Here is a 24,743-nt window from a genome sequence, read left to right on the forward strand (position 1 = left end):
GAGATAATTGAGTTTTATTTATTTTTCTTCATATTATTTGTTTTCATATTTTTTTTTGGATGATTTGTTGTATTTTCTTCATGTCTATCTAGAGTTAAACTTCTTATTCTAGACGTATCTTATTACATCACTTGATTTCTATACATGAGATGTAAAATTCACTTTCGTTAATTCTATTATGCTAGACATAGATAATTAGGTTAATATGAAGAGCAACTTTCACATATAGCAAACACAAAAATCATATTTGTGCTATAACTAAAGTTTGCATAATTACGCTCCATAGCAAACAAAAATATGTATATTTCGCTATACATATACAAAAGAAAGCAGTTGTATAATTTGCTTTGGTATACATAAGATCAATTGTATAATCTGTGTTTGTATAAAGCGAGAAAGAGAGAGACAAAAGAAAACTGGGCAGGGGAAGATCATATTTGTATAATCATAAGTGTGTAGGACAAAAATATATGCATTTGTATTTGTATATATAATTTTCTCCTGCTTTATATAAACACAAACACAATGTATACATTTGTGTTTGTATAAAGTGAGAGAGGCGAGGAAGGGAGCGAGATCTGGGAGAGTGGCGAGCGAGATCTGGGAGAGGGGAGAGAGGGGAATGAAAATATATGTATATATACAATTTTCTCTCACTTTATACAAACACAAACGCATTTTATACATTTGCGTTTTTGTATAAAGTGAGAGAGGCGAGTGAGAGAGCGAGATCTGGGAGAGTGGCGAGCGAGATCTGGGAGAGGGGAGAGAGAGGAACGAAAATATATGCATATATACAATTTTCTCTCGCTTTATACAAACACATTTTATACATTTGCGTTTGTATAAAAAGCGAGAGAGGTGAGGGAGAGAACGAGAGTGGCGAGCGAGATTCACCAGGAGAGAGGCGAAATAACAACAGTTTGCTATGGGGTACAATTAAATCAAACTATATTTATAGTATTTAATTTGAATTAATAGTTTGTTAGTATATACAATTTTCCCTAATATGAATAAACGCATAACTATTCGATAGTAAATTGCAAGTAAAATTAATCATGTCAATCAATAAATCAGATAAATCAATTAGTTAAATTAATTGAAGAACATAATATGATTATTAGATAGTTCATAATCCTAGATCGATTCATCTCATCGACAACATAAAAGTATATTTTTTTCTTGATTAGAATTCATAAGTTATTTTATTTTATCCAAATTTAGATTTTATCTCTTATTTAATAATTCAAATTTATTTTTAATTTAATAAACCGTTAATCATAAGTTTTGTCCGGCTTGATATTTGACATTGACCTTGACCTCACATATTGAAAATTAAATCTCTTTTTTTTCTTTTTTAATATATATAGTACTATCCCTTAATTAAAAACAACAAAATTATTTGTGTGCCTACATAGTACAATCTCTTGAGTAATTAAAAACAGCAAAATCATTTGTTTGTATATATTATCATTATTATTATTTTACTTAAGAAAAAATGTATGTATTTAATCATTATGTACTATATATTTTAGTGCTTTGAATTATCTTTTTGAATATTTGATTATATTACGTATGCTTAATATTATATTTTATTTTTAATGTATAATTATTATAAAGGATAAAGAGAGATTTTGGTCCCCCATTTGATGCAAAGGAATAGGCAAGAGGACAATTGAAGAGAGCAAATATATTGGAAGTGTCGCCCCTTTAACTTAATCGAACTCTAATATAGATACCGAATACTAAATTGACAAGTAGAATAGATAAATATATAGCATAATATTCCTCAATGAAATCTCTTTTGTTTTTGTTATTTATACAAGATCATTATCTATGTACAAATAAATCAAACACAACAAAATCCAAGAAAAATAATGGAAATCTTGATTTCAAATTGGTCAAATGTTGAATTTGTACCTAAAAAATATATTTTTCCACTAGAAAGAAGACCAGGAAAAATTGAATTTCCTGTTTGCCATGATATACCACTCATAGACTTGGCTAATAATCATCCAACTGATACAATTCAACAAGTTATCAGAGCATGTCAAGAATTTGGAATATTTCAGGTACAATTAATAGTTAAGAATATTATTTTGTGATCGGACAGTGGCGTATGCAGAATTTTTTTTGTAAATTACTGTTTCAGTCATTGAGTAGTTTTTAAAATCTAGAGTTTTAAGATTTCTTTGATAATCACATTTCAGAATTGATAAAGTGTGTACACAAAATATAACATGAAAGAAATAAACTTTTTTCTCGAGTTTGAACTATGAAAAACACGTTTGATTTTGTTGCTCCGTGTGACTCTTATATTACTATATAAGTAGAGTAGTAGTGTAGTATATATATTCAATATTTTTACTTTGCTAATTATCTACATTATAGTACATATAACAACATATTCAGTATAGTTCTGCACTAGTAAGGTATACAATGTATTCAAACTTTACATCTATCTTTATGTGGTATTAGAGAGATTGTTTCTAATATACCCTTGACTCAAGAAAATCATTTGTCATATATACATATTTAGTAAATATCTGACGAAACAATATTCCGTGACACCTTTTGGGGCAAGGTAAATCCACCTTTTGTGATAAAAAAAAAGTTCAATTTTGGGAGATAAAGCACTCCTTACAAAAAAAAAAAGACTTCATATCTGAAGTTTCTAATTAAGGATAAACGAGTACTTAATTATATTATGTTTTTCTTTTACATATTATGATGATCAGGTGATAAACCATGGAGTATGTGAAAATCTAATGGATGATACAATGAATATATACAAGGAGTTCTTCAAATTACCTGGTGAATACAAAGCAAAATTTTACTCAAATGATATGAACAAAAGCTGCAGGTTATGTTCAAGCACATTAGCATATGATACTGAAGAATTTCACTATTGGAGAGATAATTTTACTCATCATTGCTATCCTTTAGAGGAATACATTATGACTTGGCCAAATAAGCCCACCAAGTATAGGTAATATATATTCGTTTCAGTTTACGTGATACATTTTCTTTATTAGACGTTTTTAAAAGAACAACACACTTTTGAATTTGAAAACGATTAACTTTACTCTTCTATTTGATTATTAACGAGAAACTTTTATAATCATACAAATGACATGACATATTTCAAAAGCTAACTGAAATGTTATGACATGTTTTAGACTACAAATTTTCAGAAGTCTTAGTTTCCTTTTCTAATCAACTAACTATTAGATGAGCTGAATTGAGTACAGGTCAAAATGGGCAGAGTTAATAATTAAATAGGCGGGTTATTAACTCGTTCAATCTTGACCCATGCACAATCATATTTTCATAATCTAATTTTACCATCTCTCGTTTTCTAAATCCAATCAAACTAAGACACGTAAATTATGTTTGTTTTGTTTTTGTAGAGAAGTGGTAAGTGAGTATTCAATAGAAACAAGGAAGCTACTTTACAAGATTTTGGATATGATATGCAAAGGATTAGGACTAGAGAAAGGTTATTTTGAAGGTGAAGTAAGTAAAACAAATGTGATTTCTGTGAATCATCATATTCCATGTCCAAATCCAAGTTTGACACTAGGAATGCCAGTACATTCTGATCCAAATCTCATAACATTGCTTCAACAATGTGATGTTCCTGGACTTCAAATACTTAAGGATGGCAAATGGATTGGTGTGCAACCTATTCCTCATGCTATAGTTCTTATTCCTGGTCTACAATTGAAGGTACTTTTTAGTGCTAATTGTAAGGTATTAAAAGTTCACTACTCAAAACATCACCGTTTACCCACTAAAAAGTGTTCAGTGGCTATTATAAGAGATATTCTAAATGAATCGGAGAGAAGAGAGAGAAAAAAATTAGGAAGCTTCCACCATTTCGGTTGGAATTTGTTTCCCACCATATAATTTTTCGGTTAGTTCACTCAAGGTGAAAAATTATGTTTTATAACACAAAGTTTCTGTTAATTTGTTGTGGAAAAAATCTTTATTTCTAGTACTGATGGGATCTTTTAAGAGGTCAATTAAATTTGCCAATGATCAAATATAAGGGGATTAAGGGTGTGTTTGGTAGGAAGAAAATAAGTAATTTTCTTTTTTATTTTTTGATGTTTGGTATGTACACAAAAAATATTATAGATATGAAACTCGTTCTCCATATTTTTTCTATAACATGTGATAATTCTTTGCAGGTAATAAGCAATGACATGTTCATAACTCCGGTTCATCGTGTGTTGACACACGCAAAAGAGGCTCGAACAACAATTGGTGTATTTCTCGGTCCATCCCCCGAGTCTTTAATAAAACCAGCCACTCCTTTGGTTCGCACTGAACCGGAATTTAGAGCCTTTACTTATCCAGAGTTCCTTAAAACATTTACTGCTGGGGCTAAATGTGATGCCCAATTTGCCCTCAATCATTTTAGAAACAAAGCTTAGCTTTTAATTATGTGAAGGGAAAAAAAAGATTGTTGTAAAAAATATATGGTGGGTGGTACTATATATGGTCACATAATTAGAGAAATTTGTCGAAAAAAAAAAAAACCCATGTTATATATGGTTTGTTTGTTTATGTACCTTATGTTGCCTTGTCAATTGTTGCAAAATTGTATCTATAGTCTTGGCTTATGTAAAACCTTGTGATTTACTATATAATAAAACACTTTGGCTGTGTTTGATTAGGAGTAATTTTTCCATGTTCGATTAATCAAAAAAATTTAAACATTTGTCCATTTTAGTTGAATTATGGATAGTGTTTAAAACATGAGCAGATTCAGCATATTGCGTGCAGGTTCTAGAAAACTCATTAATTTTTGTTTAAACTTTACATACATATTGAAATATTCACTAATTATTATAAATATTTAATTGTAAATTCAGTTACTATATTGTCATATTTATAAGAACTCTAAATTTTAAATCATGAATCTGACTTGCATTTAAAGAAACCATGTGACAACTATACATAGACTTCACATGTGCTATAAGTTGTCCTTACATTTTCCATAACAAAACAAGGTGTCCTTAACATGGAAAAACAAGAACCAGAGAAGAAGAAACCAAGAATTCTTTGCCTCCATGGCTATGGAAGCAGTGCTGAAATCTTCAAGAAAGTGATTTATCAGTGGCCGGAATCCGTCACCGGAAAATTAGATTTGGTTTTCTTGGATGGACCTTTTCCAGCTCAGGCAGGGAAATCGCCACGTGAAGGTTTTTTTGATCCTCCTTACTTTGTATGGTTTCCATCAAATAAGGTATTAACACTATAGTTTGCTTCATCCCTTTTTATTAGGCTAATTATTATGTATCTGAATCTTACTGATCCGACTAATTTGAAGGAAAATTTATGTAAGTGTATCCTTCGACCATCTAATTTATTAATATGGTTGAAGTCTATACTATTGATATACTTTGGATGTATATCACTATATTAAAAATGATCATTAGCGGCAATTAATTAATGAAAATAGCTTAATTGCCGCTAAATATGTACTTTTAGCAGCAATTAGTACTTTGTATATGTCCCTAAAGCCTTTAACGACATTGGTTCTAATTAATGACATTTAACTAATGTTGGTAAATACTTTAACACTCTTTATTAATGTCTATATTTATTGCCGCTAAAAGTTATTTTTGTTGTAGTATATATATAGTCTATAGGTATGTAAAATATATACATTATCTTCGCACCATGTACATATTTTTATAAACTAACGTCTCACTATTTAAAAAAACACTATTTTTCCACTGAAAAATGTTAACTGCCTATTCCCATAGAAATTTTGAATAGATATATCGGTGATAAAAGAAAATATAATTATGTTTTCATATGGGAAAATTATGAAGTTTCTCACTATTTAAGTGAGAATCATTTTTTCTTCATGTATTATATCAGTGAGTTAGTTCGTTGAAAAAATATGAGTGAAAAAATCATGATGTAAAGCACAAATTTTCCACTGATACACGGTTAGAAAAACTTTTATTTTTAGTAGTGTCTGAAGGGTATTTGACTATAATTTTTTCTAATTTCAATTCATAAAAACCACTCTCTTTTGGGTTTTTTGTTTGTTTGTTTGTTTTGAGGGCTTAACTAAGATATACGGTTAAGAATTGAGTGATCTTATTTATTTGTCAATACTATTTTATTCATTCAATTTTTGTAAATTTTACTGTAGGATTTCAAAGAGGATTGCAGTTTTGAAGAATGCCTAAAGTATATAGAAGATTTTATGTTAAAGCATGGACCTTTTGATGGTGTTCTTGGTTTCTCACAAGTAATTATTTTTTACTAAGTACCATTCTCTTTTTTTTTCCCCTTTTTTTCTTGCAATAATGGGAAAATAATCTGTTATGATTTGAATAAGAGAAAATGATTTTACAATAAAATTATTTTATTTCATGGATAATAACATTTTTTATTCTTTATTATTACTAAATTCTTATAATATCTGACTAAATATATTTAATCGATATGCAATTTTATTTTTATTTTTTTGTGGTGGATATAGGGAACTGTTTTATGTGCAACATTCCCAGGCATGCAAAGGGAAGGTGTGGCCCTAACAAAAGTTCCAAAGATAAAGTTTCTTATCATAATATCAGGTGCTAAATTTGGAGGACCAACTTTTAGTGCACCACCTTTGGCTTCAAATGCATTTTCATCTCCAATCAACTCTCCATCACTTCACTTCTTAGGTACATTCACATTATCTTCTTGCTTGGTATGATATTCGGTATTCATTTTTGAGTTTTGACTGATTTAATGAATTCAGTAGAGCTGTCAATATGGGCTAGTCCACCTCATCCGGGCTAACCCATACATGCTTTGACATTTTACGGGCCAGGCTAGCCCATTTTTGGTGTGGGCCAGAAAACGGTCGGCCCAACCCACAAGTACGTGGGCTACAAGCTTGCCGGGCCAGCCCACTTTTTTAAAAGTTATATATTTTTTTATAATTATTAAATTAAATTATAAATTATAATTTAAAAATATTACCATAAATATCGATAAAACAATATTACATGGTGTTAATGTTACTACTTATTAATCAAATCCACAAATAAAATTATCTTTATAATATTTATTAAGTTTTTTTCAAGTAAAAGTATAAATATCTAAATAGAAATATTAACCTAACTATTTTGCAATGATCACAATAAAACACAAAAAATATGACAATATTTCAACCATAAAAATGTAAAAAATAAACTCCTTAAAAAATCATGAAACTTATGGCGTATCTAACACTTCATGAAACCTATGGCGTATCTAACACTTCATGATCATCTTCATCAAGCATATCTGAACTTGTGGGAAGGTTGTCTTAACATCTTCATTTTCATATGCAATTTATATGCGGTTTCAATTAGTTAAATATTAAAAAATAGCTAAATTGAGAATTATACTATTTAAATGTACACAAAAATATATTAACAGTTTGAGAAAAACCATGTAACCAGTTTCGAGTAGCAACAAGTGTTTGAACATTTTCATGGTGGATGCAACTTCTATACTTAGTGATTTCCTAAAAAACTTTAAATAGATTTTGAGTTTGGATCTCTTTAATTTTAAATTTTAATATTATATTATATTTTTTAATTAATTTGTATTAGCCCAGGGGCCGGCCCTACCTATATTTCTCAAGCCCCACAAATTAGCAGGCTTATTCAGGCCGGGTTAAAAAGCCCTTTTTTTAAATGGGCTCCAAAATTTCTAGTCCAGCCTTATTAAATCCCGGGTTAGGCCAGGCCGGCCCAACAGGCCTAGCCCATATTGACGGTTCTAGAATTCAGGGGTTATTTTACTTTAGGTTAGGGAGGTAATACATTCTTTACTAAAGGTGATTTCATTTGCAGATTGATGAGTTCGGGATTTTTATTGATAAGATTCGAAAAATGAAAATGTCGTGTATAGAATTTAAACTTGGAACATCAATACATTTTAAACTCCTAAATCATTAAGACGACCTCTACTCTTGTATGTACACTATATTTTTTTGCTGAGGGGGCTCGGGTGGATGCCCTCCTGCGTCTTTAATTAGACCCGCCCCTACATTCACAGACTTTGTCCCTAAAACCTCTGACTTAGAATGGAGAAGTATTTATCTTTCTACCGTAATATTTGGTAATACTATCTTTGTATTTTCATTTCGTTAGAACATAACTTATATATACTTATTGACACGAAAAAGAATTTTATACTATCAATGTAATTAATCTAGAAATGATGGTAAAACACACATGAAGTATCATGTTTTATGTGAGTTTCTTAACTGAACTATCAGGTGTTTGTGTTTCTATCTGAACTATCACCAATTATTTATCAAAATACAACTTGATTAGTATTTGTTAGTGCGTGATGTTTACTCTCTTTTTTGGTTGAAAAAGGTATCAAATGGCACCCCACGCGGTTAATTGGAAAAATTTTAAAGAGAGAAATAAGTTGTCACGCACCTTTAAAATTATTGAGTCAATTGCCATATGGATGAAATATTATGGCAAATTAAGTTGTCACACAATTTTTGATGATTGTATCCAAACACTTGATCTAGACAATATCAAAGTGTGTTGATAAATAGTTGATGATCATTCAGATAAGAAACTCAATATGAAAGTAATATTTTTTTTAAATTATTTTTAATTTTTAAGGAGATATGGACTACCAAAAAAAAGATGGTGAAATTCTACTAGAGTGTTTTGTGGATCCATGGGTAATTCACCATCCTGAAGGACATACCATACCTAAACTAGGTGAGTACTTTTTTTTAGTTTAGAATATGAATTTAATTCTTACTTAAACTAATATTTTTTCAAAAATTCTTTTTTTTTAACTAAAACATTTTATCTTTGCAGATGGTAGCAACCTTGAAATAATGCTTGGGTTTATTGAAAAAGTTCAACAACTTTGATCCTGGAAGGAGAATCCTTTATTAATATGAATTATTTTCAAATATTTTTATTTTATTGAGACTTTTTTCTTTGTTGATTAAGGGCATATTGTGATGGAATTGTTCTAAACACTATAGTTAATTATGTACAAGTACGAGATTTCATGTTTGAATTTTAAAAGTTGAGAATATCTCAATAATAAATGGTTTATTATTCTATAGTGGGTATATTGATATGTGTAAACATTGAAATTTTGTTGTAAGATGTTTTCGATTTCAGTTAAGGTTTTTGAATGTTATTCTATTCTATATCTTGGCTCACACGCCAATATAAAAAATAATATATTCCTTTAAAATGCATCTCAAATTGTATAGATTTTGTTAAATTGTCTCATTTTGAATTGTTCAGTGGTAAAATTGATCATTTTTCTTTTGTTTTGGAGCAACCCATGCTATAACAAAATCAACTTTTAGCGGCAATAAATATATACATTAATAAACAATGATAAAAGATTCTCTGACATTAGTTAAGTGCCATTAAATTCAATATCTCTATAAACTTTAGAGACATTTACCAATAGCGCTAATTGCCGCTAAACATACACATTTAAAGACAATTAGAGCATGTTTGACATTGTTGTTAGGAGGCCAAAAGTGCTTAGCATTTTTTTTTTTTAAAAAAAGTGTTTAGCCAAACTTCTTTTAAATGGAAGCAGAAGCAGTTTTTCTTATGTTGGGAAGAACCGAAAAATTTCTGCTTCTTAAAAAAAGCAGAAGCAGAAAATTATTTTATTGAAGACTAAAATATCCCTCCCATATATACATATTTACAAATATATCACTTATTAATTAATTAACATATATCATAAACTTGGTTAAGTTTCATGCAAGAATTTTATTTTTTATTGTATGTTTATATACTATTATTATTTTATATTTTATATATTATTTTACGTCATATTTTACAGAAATAAATGTAACAACAATATTTTTGTAGAATTAAAAATACGAAGGATTTTATTTATTTTGTGGTGATTTTTTTGTATATAGTGGTTTAATTGGTGAAATAGTTTCTAAATTTATTATTCTTGATATTTTGAATTATATTTTAAGTCATCATGTTAATATTATATTAATATTTAATTTATTTAATTAATTTATGTATAGTATTGATTGAAAAGTTGAACATGCATATTTTTCATTAAAAAATTTCGAATAAATATTAAAAATATTTTTTCTCTATAAAATAATCTTAATATTGAAAGTAAATTGATACTTATATTTTTTCGTAATTTGAATTTTAAAAACACTTTTTAAAAAAGATTAGTCAAACACGATTTGCTTATCAAAAACACTTTTCAAATGAATTAGTCAAACACAAATTACTTTTTTTCAAAAACACTTTTTTTAAAAGTCATTTGAAAAAAAGGGCTTCTAAAAATAAGCAGTTTTTAGCAACAATATCAAACAGGCTCTTAAACTATAATCATTAACTAGTTACCGCTAAAGATAATTTTTAATATAATGTCAATTATTTTTGAACTATTTCACTAGTTTTTTTTTTCTCCTAGTAACTCAAACTCATAACCTTAAAATCAAAGCGGAGGATATTTACCTCCTAAGCAATAATGACCATTTTGAACAAAAACACAATGAAAAATAAAATTAGCCAATTTCAAAATATTTTTAACCTCCTTTCCAAAATAATAATTAAAAAAAAAACTGTTATTTTGGCTGAATTGTGGAGATTAATTACTTTTTTGTATGTTTCTAGGGATAAATACAAAGACCACGTGACAATTTAGCCATATACGTCTATGGTGTGACTTAAAAGGATATGAGTTTTTGTAATTTAGCCATATATGTCTATGGTGTGTCTTAAGGCAACGAGGGACCAAAGGATACTCTGTTTCTAATTACTTGTCAACTTTTGAATTGACACATCTATTAAGAAAACGATAATTGACATAGTGAGTTTATCATTTTACCCCCATTAATTATGAAGTGAATGAATTAAGAAATTAAGATTTTCAAGAAGTTTTATCTTTTTCAAAGTAATTAATTGAGGGTATAAAATTATAATCAGAAAAGGATTTATATGTAATTTGGACAAACACTATAAAGATAAAGATATGATGGAATGGGATAGGGGTGGAGGGTATGAACGTGGGGGGGGGGGGGGGGGGGGGGNGAGGTGTTGGCCAGGGTCGAAGTGTAGGGGATTGGGGGTGGGGGGGAGGGGTACTATATAATTGGAGAAATTGTCCAAAACAAATGTTATGTAAGGTTTGTTTTTCTTTTACCTTTACCTTGTCAATTGTTGCAAAATTGTATCTACTATTGGCTCATGTAAAACCATGTGATGTACTATATAATAAAACACATTGGGTGCGTAGGACTAATTTTTTTCATGTTCGATTGGTAAAAAAAATGACTCATTTTAATTGAATTATGATAGTATTTAAAGTATGAACGGATTCAGCATATGCAGGTTTTCAAAAATCAGTAATTTTCATTCAAACGTCATATACATATTGAAATATTAATTCACCAGATATTTATTATTAGGCGAAATGGTCTGATGGACCTTATGAATTTGTATTCTAGATCCTTCTACTTAATCTTTTGTCAACTGAACCCTTATACTCAATTAAAATGAGATTTTTAAATTGTTTGACCATTGACCAAGCTTATGTGGCATTTATTTTGATGACTCAATTATAGTGTGTGGTATCACGCTTAAAAAGGCGAGTGAAAGCAATGAATTTGCTTTAAAATAATTAAATAATAAAAAGAAAAGAAAAAGGAAAAAACAAATTAAAGTTCTTAACCCTCCCTTTTCTTCTCCCTTTGCTTCCGGCGTTCTGAGAAAGCAATACAAATCTCGCCGTCCCTTGCGACGCCATTTTGCATCTTCGTCCATTGTGTACATTGAACCTCCGTTAATGGTTAGGTGTATTGTGAGTTTTAGCAGTGTCAATACAAGTTTTAGATGTTGAAAAAGAAGGCTGATTTTGCTCCGGTGGCTATGGGTCTTCCATGGTAGTTATGCGATGATTTCGCTTCAGTGGCGATTTTGTTCCGATGGCTTGCTCTGCCCATTTTGTCGATAGATTTCTTTTTCTTGTGTTGAGATCTGGGTTTGATTGTGTGTGGTCTTCTTCTTTGGGCCACAAAAATCTGCCATAAGACCTAACATTAAGAAAACATTGTTTCTGATCTTTATAGTTATTTTTCGAAGAAGAAAAGAATTAGGAGAAGGGATAATTTTTTGTTAGTTTATATAGCACCATAACAATTAAGAGTGTTCAAGTAAGTTTAAGAGTGTTCAAGTAAGCTTATAGAAGCGGAAATCTGTTGAGTTTGTCCAGCTTAAGCATGTTAGGCTAAAACTATGAATGAAAAAAATTCTTATGTCTCACTAGATCATTGAGAGATCAATTTTGGGTTTCCATTTTCTTTATCTGTGTTTGGTGGTCGTGGTTTGAGGGTGATGGAGGAAAAGCAAAAGAAATAACTATTTTGTTTTATTTTTTAAATAGAAAACTTATTATTTTTTATCTTTTATTTGAGTGATATTTTAGATTAATAGAACTAATTATGACACGGCATTAGCATATATGATGTGGATATGTCATTTATGTTAGAGAGAGTGAGCTACACACATGATTGGAGGGGTTCAAACGTCTCATTTTAATTGAACTTAAGGGTTCAGTTGACAAAAGATTAAGTAGAAGGGTCTAGAATACAAACTCATGCAAGTACAAGGGTCTATTGGACCATTTCGCCTTATTATTATAGTATCATTATAGGAACTCCAATATTTTAAATCATGAATTCGACTCGGATTTTAAAAAACCATGTGACAATTATACATAACCATCACATATATTCTATAAGTAGTCTTACATTTTCCATAACAAAACAAGGTGTACTTAACATGGAAAAAGAAGAATCAAAGAAGAAGAAACCAAGAATCCTTTGCCTCCATGGCTATGGAGGCAGTGCTGAAATCTTCAAGAAAGTGATTTTCCGATGGCCGGAATCCGTCACCGGAAAATTACATTTGATTTTCTTGGATGGACCTTTTCCAGCTCAGGCAGGAAAATCTCCACGTGAAGGTTTTTTTGATCCTCCTTATTTTGTATGGTTTCAATCAAATAACACTATAGTTTGCTTCATCCCTTTCTGTAAGGCTAATTATTATGTATTTGAATCTTACTGATCCGACTAATTTGAAGGAAAATTTATGTAAATATACCATTCGATCATCTAATTTAATAATATGGTTGAAGTATACACTATCGATATACTTTGGATGTATATATAGAATATAGGTATGTATAATATATACATTATCATCGCACCGTGTACATATTTTATTAACTAGATGTCTTACTACTAAAAATAATAATATTATTTTCCACTGAAAAATGTTAAGTGGCTATTTTCATGGAAATTTTGAATAGATCGGTGAGAAAAGAAAAAATAATTACATTTTCATATGGGAAAATTGTTGGGTTCAAAAGGTGATTAAGCGTCATGCGGAAGCTTACAATTACAAATCATTGAGATGATAAATTAGATGACAAACAAAACTATTCTAAAAGACATAATATTATTATATGAAAAACTAATATAAAAGAAAATATTAAAACTGTTGAGAGAATAAATATCCCCATAAACAAAAGTTTTTAAACGACTACATTGTGGATTCTATTGTGTTTGCTATGAGAATAGGGATCTTCAATTTATAGATCTCCAAACTTTTCTCTAAGGAAATAATAAACTAAATATGGAAGAAAATTATTTTTCCTTTCAGAAAAAGTAAAAATATTTATGGTAATGCTTTGTTTTTTCTTTTAAGGAAAAATAAATAAACTTCAAGTAAGGTTAGAAAATCAGGGCAAAACCCTAACAAATCTCCCCTTTTGGCTAAATTTTCTTGACAAAATTTGATCCGCCTTCTTCATACGCTTGATAATCTTGTTCTTCACAAAATCTTCATGTATCACTGTTGCTTACCATGATTTAAAAATTGATATGGGTTAAAAATTGGAGCCCTACATTAAAAGTTATGAGCAGAGTTGAAAGTGGAGCTCATGCGTTAAAAATAATATGCATGAGTTGAAAGTGGAGCTCATGCGTAAAAGTAAGATGCATGAGTTAAAAGTGGAGTTCATGCGTTAAAAGTAAGATGCATGAGTTAAAAGTGGAGCCCGAGCATTAAAAGATTACTGAGTTGAAAGTTGATTTTGTTTTTAAGGGTAGAGTAGCAGGATAGTTGAAAATATATTTGAAAAATTTCTCCACATGTAGTAGCACAAAAATTTTCTTTAACATCAAATTTATTACAAATAGATTTAAAATCATCTTGAGTCTGTCTTCAACCTCATTGAATCATAGGACCATAGGATCGTTGGACCATGTGCTTTGATACCACTTGTTGGGTTCAAAAGGTGATTAGGCGTCATGCGGAATCTTACAATTACAAATCGTTGAGATGGTAAATTAGATGACAAACAAAACTATTCTAAAAGACATAATATTATTATATGAAAAACTAATATAAAAGAAAATATTGAAATTGTTAAGAGAATAATCTCTCATAAACAAAAGTCTCTAAACGACTACATTGTGGATTCTATTGTGTTTGCTATGAGAATAAGGATCTTCAATTTATAGATCTCCAAACCTTTCACTAAGAAAAGAATAAACTAAATATGGAAGAAAATTATTTTTTTCCTTTCAGAGAAAGTAAAAATATTTATGGTAATGTTTTTTTTTTCTTTTAGGAAAAATAAATAAACTTCAAATAAGGTTAGAAAATCAGGGCAAAACCCTAACAAAAATTAGGAAGTTTCTCACTATTTAAGTGAGAATATGTTTTTCACCATGTATTTACAAGTGAGTTGGTTCGCTGGAAAATGAGTGAGAAAATCATGATCTATAGCACAAATTTCCACTGATTTACGGAAAACCTTCATTTCTAGTAGTGTCTGAACTCTGAATGTTATTTGACTGTATTTTTTTTCTAATTTCAATTCACGAAAAATACTCTTTACTGAGAGATTTTTTTATTTTATTTTGAGGGCTTAACTAAGTTAGGTATACGATTAAGAATGAAGTGATCTTATTTATCTGTCGAACTATTTTATTTAGCATATTTATTCAATTTTTGTAAATTTTATTGTAGGATTCCATAGAGGATTGCAGTTTTGAAGAATGCCTAGAGTATATAGAAGATTTCATGTTAAAGCATGGACCTTTTGATGGTGTTCTTGGTTTCTCACAAGTAATTATGTTTGGTTAATTACCATTCTCTTTGTTTTTCTTGAAATAATGGGAAAATAATTTGTTATAATTTGAACTGGAGAAAATGATTTTACAATAAAATTATTTTATTTCACGGATAATAACATTTTTTATTCCTTATTATTACTAAATTCTTATAATATCTGACTAAATATATTTAATCGGTCTCCAATATTTTTAGGGAGCTGTTTTATGTGCAACATTTCCAGGCATGCAAAGGGAAAGAGTGGCCCTAACAAAAGTTCCAAATATAAAGTTTCTTATTATAATATCAGGTGCTAAATTTGGAGGGCCAACTTATAGTTCACCACCTTTGGCTGCCAATGCATTTTCATCTCCAATCAACTCTCCATCACTTCACTTCTTAGGTACATTCACATTATCTTTTGGTTCGGTATGATATTCAATATTTATATTAGAGTTTGAGTAATTTAATAAATTTAGGGGTAATTTTACTTTTGATAAGGGAGGCAATACACTCTTTATTAAAGGTGATTTCATTTACAGATTGATGGTTCGAAATTTTTATTGTGAGAGTTTGAAAAATGAAAAAATCGCGTCTAGAATTTAAACTTGGAACCTCAATGTAAATTTTAAACTCCTAAATCATTAAGACAACCTCTAGTCTTGTATGCACAATATATTTTTTGCTGAGGGGGCTCGGGTGGATCCCCTCCTGCGTCTTTAGATCTGTCCCTGCATTCACAGACTTAGTCCTTGAGACCTTTGGCTTAGAATGAAAGAGTATTTACCATTCTATCATAAATCTTTGGTAATACTACGTTTATATATATATATATATATATATATATATATATATATATATATATACATGAAAAAGAATTTGTACTATAAATGTAACTAATCTAGAGATAATTGTAAAAGCACACCTGAAGTAGTATTACGTTTTTTTGCGAGTTTAATTTCTTAACTGAACCATCAGGTGTTTGTGTTTATACTTATACTCTCTTTTTTGGTTGAAAAATGGTGTCAAATGGCACCCCACAAGGTTAATTGCAAAAAATTAAGATCTAGAGAAAGTTGTCCCACCTTTCGGTGAAATTAATGAGTCGATTGCCATGTGGATGAAATATCATGGCAAATTAAGTTGTCATATAGTTCTTGATAAATAATTGATAATTATTCAGATATGAAACTCACGGAAAAAATAATACTTTATTTATTTATTTTTTTTCATTTTTTTTAAAGGAGAAAAAGACTTTCAAAGAAAAGACGGTGAAATTCTACTAGAGTGTTTGTGAATCCATGGGTAATTCACCATCCTGGAGGACATACCATACCTAAACTAGGTGGGTATTTTTTTAGTTTAAAATATGAATTTAATTCTTACTTGAACTAATTTACTTTTTTTTTTAAAATTGAACTAAAACATTTTATCTTTGCAGATGGTAGCAACCTTGAAATAATGCTTGGGTTTATTGAAAAAGTTCAACAACTTTGATCATGGAAGGAGAATATAATTCTCTATTAGTATGAATTATTTTCAAATATGTTTATCTTATTCAGACTCTTTATCTTTGTTGATTAAGGGCATATTGTGATGGAATTGTTCTAAACACTATAGTTAATAATGTATAAGTAGAGATTTCATGTTTGAGCGTTAAAAATTGGGAATGTCTCGATAATAAATGGTTTATTATCCTATAATATTGTTATGTGTAGACATCGAACTTTTGTGGTAAGACGTTTTCAATTTCAGTTAGGGTTCTTGAAGGTTAATTTATCCTTTATCCAGACTCACACCTTCACACGCCAATATAAAATTAACCAATTTCAAAATATTCTTAACCTCCTTTCCAAAAAAAAAAAAGAAAAACTGTTATTTTGGCTGAATTATGGAGATTAATCACTTTTGTATGTTGTAGGGATAAATACAAAGCCCACCACCAAACACTATGGTTAATTTATTAATCTGAATAACAAATACCACGTGACAATTTAGCCATATATGTCAATAAATTTCTAATTTGAATTTAAAAATTTAAGTGGACGTTTGATTATGCATATTTTATTGTGAAATTTGAAGAAAAAAACGTAATTTTATTTTCAGACTGAAAAATAATATTTGAATATTAGAGTTATGTTCGGCCACATGTACAAATTGTAATTATTTTTATTTTCTATGAGTAACTCAAAGTAAAAATACCTTTTTGTTATTTTTAAAATTCTTGAAAATTTTGTAATTCAACTTTCAAAATTAAACTTTAGAGTAAAAGTGATTTTTTTTATGATCAAGCGAATCTTTTGAATTATGAGTTATATAATTTGATACTGTGTGTTCGGACATATATTTTACTTTATAAAAACTAAATTTTAAAAGATATATTTTTAAAGAATCTTAGCCATATATGCTTATGTACCTACCATTTTTTAGAAGAAATTAAAAAAGAAATACTGTGGAAAAAGAATCAAAGAGAAAACCAAGAATTTTATGTCTCCATGGCTATAGAGAAAGTGCTGAAATACTCAGGAAATTAATTCTCCGATGGCCGGAATCTGTCACCGGAAAATTGGATTTGGTTTTCTTGGATGCACCTTTTCCGGCAAAGGGCAAATCTCGACTTGAAGGTTTCTTTGATCCTCCTTACTTTGAATGGTTTCGATTTAATAAGGTATTTATACTTGCTTCATTTAATTTCAACGATTCGATCTATTCGAAGGAAAACACTCCCTGACATGAGATTTTTCTCATTACGAAGGCTTAAATGAGATATTTAATGAAAGATCGATAAAGTGATCTTATTTATCTTATCGTACTATTTTATTGTTCATTTCATCCTTGATTATTCACTACTATTTACAATCACAATTTTTTCGTGAGAGTCAAAATGACCATTGTAGAATAAATCAAGATCCAAATTTTGGTGTGTTTGATATGAAAGAAAATATTCTCTATAAAAAATATTTTTCCTGAAATTTATTTTTTATATTTTTATTGGGATAGTCATTTTATTGTTCGATCTTATCTAGTGTTTGATATTTGTATTAGGATCCAATTAAATTTGAATCTGCGTAAGAAATTTTACATTAAAATGTAAAAGCACACTAATAAAGATAACTCTGTATCCAAACAAGACTCGAATACAAAACTCTTAATTAAAGATGAATAAGTACTTATCATACTACCAAAATTATTGTTGATACTGGAAAAACATGTTTTTTATTTCTAGAGAAAATATTTTTTTTCTATAAATTGTGTACTTTCTTGTAGGATTTCACAGAGTTCTACAATTTTGAAAAACATGTTTTTTATGTCAAAGCATGGACCTTTTGATGGTATTCTTGGTTTCTCAATGGTAAAATATTTTTAATGTTATAAGTACTATTTTCTTTTCTCTCGCGATAACGAGAAAATAATCTCTTATGATCAATTGTAATTATAATAAAAGAAAATGATTTTATAAAAGTAATTTTATTTTTTTTGTTGGAAATAGGCAGCTATTTTATGTGCAGCAATACCAGGAATGCAAAGGGAAGGAGTGGCTCTAAAAAAAGTTCCAAAAATAAAATTTGTGATATTAATATCAGGGGCAAAATTTGGAGGGCCTTCATTTGGGGTACCAAAATTGGCTGTCAATGCATTTTCATCTCCAATCAATTGTCCATCACTTCACTTCTTAGGTACTTTCATATTATCTTCTCTTTTTATTTTATTTTTAAAAAAAAATGTGTGTGAATGAGAGAAGCTGATTAAGAAATATACTCTGTCTGTCCCTAATTACTTGTCTACTTTTGAATTGACACATCTATTAAGAAAACAATAATTGAAATAACGAGTTTACCATTTTACCCCTATTAATTATGAAGTTAATGAATTAAAAATTAAGATTTTCAAGAAGTTGTACCATTTTCAAAGTAATTAATTGAGGATCTAATAGGTAAAAAAAAATTGTTCTTTCTTGATTTGTTAGATTGGCCGGACAAGTAAAAAAGGAAAATTAGACAAGTAATAAGGGACAAAGGAAGTAATTCTGATCTTTTTTATTTTTAATTTTTTTATAATTATGTTTTTAATTTATTTCAAGCTTTCTACTATTTATTATTGAACATTTCAATTATCCAATTAAATTGGTGTTAAATGATTATTTTTCATTCTTAAGGAGAAAAGGATTACCAAAAAAAAGATGGAGAAGTTCTACTAGAGTGTTTTGTGGATCCACAAGTGATTCACCATCCTAAAGGACTCGTCATACCAGAACTAGGTCAGTAATTTTGTTTTGAAATTTTATGGTAAATTTCTTGGTTTATAATATGAATGTAATTCTTACTTAAATCAATATTTACAAAAAAAAAAAAAAAAAAAAAATGAACTAAAACATCATTTTGGAAGTAACTCCACTAGTTAAGGGGTAGGATTAGAGTTCTAGTTACAAATTTGATAGGGTTAGAATTAGAGTTCTAGTTACAGATTTAGCAGGCTAGGATTAGAGTTCTAGTTACATGTTTAGAAGGGATAGGATTAGAGTTCTGGTTACACATTTGGCATAATCTAGTAACTTAGACTTAAAGTTATATATTTTTTAATTTATTTTTACTTAAAATAGGTAGATAATGTATTCAAACTGAATAATTAAAAAAAAATCTAACCTAAAAGCTCAAAATATTGAATCCACCTAGCTACTTGAAGTCCTGTTCATTGACTTTTAACATGATTTTTTTTTATCTTCACAAACTCGAAAAATGTATTTGAAAGTTGAAATTTGAATTTTTATATAATTTCACATGGAAAAAAGTTATAAAATTTATAAATGAAAATTATGATCTCACTTAAGATAACATCTTAATTAGTATTCATATATGCATTAATTAAGATTCATAAGTCTTAGTATTAATGAAAATAAATAGGCTTTAACTATGTCTTTATTTTTTTTTATTTTTTTGCAGATGATAGTACCGCTGAAATAATACTTGGGTTTATTGAAAAGACATTCCAAAACTTTGTAGCAGGGGCACATCAATATAATTGGAAACCGAGAGCGAAATTTTAGTTAGAGGCTAAAAAAATCATAAATTTATGTATTTTTTATTTTTAATCTAATTTTTTAACTTGTATTTTTAAATAATTGTAATATTCAGATCAGTTAGCATGTACCTCAACTAATTTCATGAGATATTTATAACATTGATGGCAAGCAGCACTATTTGTTCTTTGCGATCGCTGGCCCTTGGCCATGTTCACAAATCACCTTATGTTTTTGCCTATGATTAGATTTGAATACGAGACATTATGATACTCAACCCACTTCATTGACCATTAGATCACACCCTTATAACTTTATCTACCAAAACTAAGACAAACCAGAATAAATCACCTAGTTATTTTTTTTATATCTGCTAAAATTTAAACCTAAAACTTTGTGATTTTCACTGATTCATTAATCATTAAGCCACAACCACACATTTTTCCCCTTTAAATATCAAAAAATTCATATCCAAAAACTAATAATTTCATTTGTATGTTTCTGAAAATAAAATAAATACACAGCCAACAACATTATAAAATGGTCAATTATGGCTGAATCATGGGGACAACGTGTCAAACTTTTAGCCATAAATAAATAAATATTTATATATGTGTGCTCCTTAGTGGGTCTTACATTTTTGCATAAGAAAAATTAATATTATGGAAAAAGAGATAGAGAACAAAAAATTAAGAATTCTGTGTCTGCATGGCTTTAGAGGAAGTGCTGAAATCCTCAAAAAATTGATTTTCCGGTGGCCGGAATCCGTCATCGGAAAATTGGATTTGGTATTTTTGGATGGACCTTTTCCAGCTCAGGGGAAATCTCCACTTGAAGGTTTTTTCAATCCTCCTTACTTTGAATGGTTTCAATCAAATAAGGTAATTTACTCTTATTTAGACTAAGATTTTTTCAAAAAAAATTAGTTTTATGTTTAGTCGAACGGACTAAAAAGAGGTATCAAATGAACGAATTGGATAGCTCACAGGATTAGAACATGTGGCTACGAACCAGGTCATCGGCCTAAAAGGGAAGTACCTAATTTTATATCATAATATTTTTCACAAGCAGTATTGTTATATTATATTTTCTTAAAAAGAATTTATGTTCCGCACAAGTTGTATTGCTAAGGGGAAAATATGAGAAATAGTTCATTTGAAGGGTAAAAATTATCGATAAGTTTGTTTAAAGGGCAAAAGTGTAATTTTCTTCTTTTCCTTCGAGGTGAATTTGTATGGGTTGAATCAATAAATGAGTTATTGTTCAATCTTGTATGAAGTAATCAGACAATTTGTCCAACTTTGACTCATTATTTTTTATAATTATAAACTTACATTTCATGACTATAAATAAGGTGTTTTAGTTACATTATTTTTTGAATATCAAGGCCAAATGAGTTTAGTGTATTTTTGTTGTAGGATTTCACAGAGTTTTACAATTTTGAAGAATGCCTAGAGTATATAGAAGATTTTATGTTAAAGAATGGACCTTTTGATGGTGTTCTTGGTTTCTCACAGGTAAGATTTACTGAAGTTCCATTTTGGTTGTTTCCTTTTCTCTCGTAGTAAACGAGAAAAAATAATCTCTTACGATAAGTTATAATTTGAATATGAGAAAACGATCTCACAATGATTACTTATGTTATTTCTAAAGGATAATAATAGTTTTTAGTCCCTCTTGCTACTAGTGAATTCGTAGTTTAGTATAAATAGACACTTAACATTGCACATACATAGTCAATTAAATAGTGTAACGACTTGTAATTCAGCAAATTTGATGAGTCTCACAAGTAGAAGGATGAAATTTGCACTACGTCTTCAACTAATCGAAGGTTCAATATGCTTAATCAGATAGTACAACCGATCTTCCTTTTCCTTAACTGTCCTCTAACATTTTATCTGTGTTTTTTTTGTGTGTGTGGTGGAAATAGGGAGCTGTTTTAGGTGCAGCAATTCCAGGCATGCAAAGGGATGGAGTGGCTCTAACAAAAGTTCCAAAAATAAAGTTTGTGATAATAATATCAGGAGCTAAATTTGGAGGACCAACTTATGGGATACCAAAATTGGGTGCAAATGCATTTTCATCTACTATTAACTGTCCATCCCTTCACTTCTTAGGTACTTTTATCACATTATTATTTCTTTTATGTTGTTACTGTTAGAGTGGGTAAAAGTCCCACATTGGTTGGGAAATTGACTGGTGGTTTCCTTATATGGAATTGGACAATCTCCCATCACAAGCTAGCTTTTAGGGTTAAGTTAGGCTCATGTGTCATATCGTTACATGGTATCACAGGTTCATCCCTGTTTGGGCTCTCGGTCCACACTCCAGTCGGGTCTGGGCGTGAAGGGGAGTGTTAGAGTGGGTAAAAGTCTTACATTGGTTGGGAAATGAACTGGTGGTCTCTTTATATGGACTTGGGCAATCTTGCCCTCATGAGCTAATTTTGGGGTTGAGTTAGGCTCAGGTGTCATATCTTTACAGTTAATGGTGCAGCGGTAAGTACTCCTTCATCCTTAACTAGAGCTCTTAAGGACGTTCGGGTTTTGCTGGATACAGAGTTATCTTTGTTAAGGAACGATTGATCCTTGGTATGAAACTCTCAGACGTGACACATGAGTTTGTATTTAATCGAGCCTCCATATTAGTAGTGGACACGAAAATAACTTTATCGTGGCTCTAAGCTCCCCTTCTTCAATACAATTAGTATAAATGCATTTATCTTTGTTTTTGAAGGGGAGGCAGATCTCCAGAGAAAAGAAGGTGAAATTCTGCTAGAGTGTTTTGTGGATCCACAAGTGATTCACCATTCTAAAGGACATACCATACCTAAACTAGGTGAGAAATTTATTTATTTTTTAAATTTTATGGTCTAGTTTTTGTTTAGAATATAAATGTAATTCTTATTTAACCAAATATCAACTAAAACATATTTTTGAAGTAACTCCTACAGTCAAAAGCAGAGCTAGAGTTCTGATTACAAGTTCAACAGAATTTAGTAACTTAAATTTAAACTCTGAATTTTTATTTATAAATCCAATTAAAATGAATAAACAAATAATTCAGAACCTAGTAAGCAGTTTTTTTTTTTATGAAATTTCAAATCTATAAATTTTGGAATAAGACTCATTAACTTTCAACATGAATTTTACTGTCATAAATTAAAAAAAAAATGAATTTGAAAATTGAAGTATGAGTTTTCATATAATTTCACATGGAAAAAAATGTTGAATTTTTTTAATACTAGAATTGATTATTATACCTTTATTTTATTTTTGCAGATGATAGCAACGTTGAAATAATGCTTGGATTCATTGAAAAAATTTCAACTACTTTGAAACAGGGCACGAGTTTATCGACAGTATAAATTATTCTCAAATGTTATTTTGTTTTCTAATATTTCTTTGTTGATTATATTTCTTTTGTTGTTACTTAATGTATTCTTATTTACCTGTAATATTTTCTTCGTCTCAAAATACTTGTTACATTTAATCAGGACTATCGGTTAACTATTTTATTGTTATTTATGTCTCAAAACTAGGGGTGTTCACGGGTTGGTTTGGATCGGTTATTGGTCAAAACCAAAACCAAACCAACTTAATCGGTTTTAAAATTATCAAAACCAAACCAAACCAAATATAATATACATTTATCGGTTTGGTGATTATCGGTTTCGGTTTGGTTTGGTTCGGTTATTCGGTTATTAACCATACACAAAAAGAAAAGAAACAATTCATTTAAAATGTGATAAAAGTGACAACAATCCATTCAAAACGAAAAATAGTTAGAATGACTTACATTACTGAACTTTGGATCACTAAATTTACTATCAATAAAGCTTTAAAATTCACTATATTGGTCTAGAAGGAAGAGAAAATAACATTTTCAATCCCACAAAGAATTGTCATAGACACTCATATACATGAAATCAATAAGATAAATGTTTCATCTTGGGAATTTTTTCTTTCAATAAGTAAATTATAAAGAAATGTTAATGAAAATATGTATAAGATCTTTAAAATTGTTTATAAAAACAATATATTAAGTATGTATATTAATAAAATATATGTATATAATTCATCGGTTCGGTTCGATTCGGTTATTTCTTCGATTTTTTTCAAATAAAACCATAACCAAACCAAATACTATCGGTTTTCAAAAATCTAAAACCAAACCAAACCAAACCCAAATAAAATTGGTTTCATTTTATCGATTTGGTTTGGTTTTTCGGTTTGGATCGATTTTTATCCAAACCGTGAACACCCCTACTCAAAACATAATCTCCTCTTTATTTGTGTCACAATTAAAATATTTATAGTGCTCAAGAATAATTACGAGTGTGATTGGATCGAATTAAATGGGGGAACGAATAATGTAATTGAAATCCGATATTGAAAGTCAATTTGGGGGATTCCGTCTATTTTAGGGGGTATTTTTGCATATTTTGATTACAAAGGAGGAAATTTGGAGACAAATTTAATAAAGACGAAAGTAAAAGACATTTCACTTTAATTTTATCTTGTATTTCAAAAGAACAAATAATACTGTCAAATTTTCAA

At 29.3% G+C, this 24,743-nt stretch overlaps 3 protein-coding genes across 6 annotated transcripts in view; 2 read left to right on the forward strand and 1 right to left on the reverse strand.

Annotated features, from left to right (window-relative positions):
- LOC125845221 (histone H3.3) overlaps window positions 1-24,743 on the reverse strand; it is a 202,057-nt gene that overhangs the window by 177,007 nt on the left and 307 nt on the right. The window lies entirely within an intron of this gene.
- On the forward strand, window positions 1,878-4,529 carry LOC125845208 (hyoscyamine 6-dioxygenase-like). Its single transcript, XM_049524665.1, has 4 exons — window positions 1,878-2,072; window positions 2,739-2,989; window positions 3,411-3,729; window positions 4,194-4,529. Exons 1-4 carry the CDS (start codon window positions 1,878-1,880, stop codon window positions 4,437-4,439), a joined length of 1,011 nt encoding a protein of 336 aa, XP_049380622.1. The 3' UTR covers window positions 4,440-4,529.
- Window positions 5,030-23,707, forward strand: LOC125845215 (esterase FUS5-like). 4 transcript variants are annotated; one of them, XM_049524671.1, is made up of 5 exons: window positions 5,030-5,254; window positions 6,176-6,274; window positions 6,509-6,695; window positions 22,921-23,022; window positions 23,466-23,707. In XM_049524671.1, the coding sequence occupies exons 1-5, from the start codon at window positions 5,030-5,032 to the stop codon at window positions 23,549-23,551; spliced, it is 699 nt and encodes a 232-aa protein (XP_049380628.1). In that variant the 3' UTR covers window positions 23,552-23,707. The 4 variants fall into 4 exon arrangements, with proteins under 4 accessions (XP_049380628.1, XP_049380631.1, XP_049380630.1 ...); XM_049524674.1 differs by lacking the exons at window positions 22,921-23,022; window positions 23,466-23,707 and adding exons at window positions 8,649-8,750; window positions 16,609-16,679; XM_049524673.1 differs by lacking the exons at window positions 22,921-23,022; window positions 23,466-23,707 and adding exons at window positions 8,649-8,750; window positions 8,853-8,970.

The sequence above is a fragment of the Solanum stenotomum genome, chromosome 11 (assembly GCF_019186545.1).
Source record: "Solanum stenotomum isolate F172 chromosome 11, ASM1918654v1, whole genome shotgun sequence".
Lineage (NCBI taxonomy): Eukaryota > Viridiplantae > Streptophyta > Magnoliopsida > Solanales > Solanaceae > Solanum > Solanum stenotomum.

What these genes read in the sequence shown, in the direction of transcription:
- LOC125845208 (XM_049524665.1), top strand. Translation starts at nt 1,878, where the DNA reads ATGGAAATCTTGATTTCAAATTGGTCAAATGTTGAATTTGTACCTAAA. An exon ending in AATAAGCCCACCAAGTATAG is followed by an intron (nt 2,990 to 3,410) that starts GTAATATATATT and finishes TTGTTTTTGTAG; the next exon opens with AGAAGTGGTAAGTGAGTATT. An exon ending in TTCCTGGTCTACAATTGAAG is followed by an intron (nt 3,730 to 4,193) that starts GTACTTTTTAGT and finishes AATTCTTTGCAG; the next exon opens with GTAATAAGCAATGACATGTT.
- LOC125845215 (XM_049524671.1), top strand. Translation starts at nt 5,030, where the DNA reads ATGGAAAAACAAGAACCAGAGAAGAAGAAACCAAGAATTCTTTGCCTC. An exon ending in TCCATCACTTCACTTCTTAG is followed by an intron (nt 6,696 to 22,920) that starts GTACATTCACAT and finishes TTGTTTTTGAAG; the next exon opens with GGGAGGCAGATCTCCAGAGA. An exon ending in ACATACCATACCTAAACTAG is followed by an intron (nt 23,023 to 23,465) that starts GTGAGAAATTTA and finishes TTATTTTTGCAG; the next exon opens with ATGATAGCAACGTTGAAATA.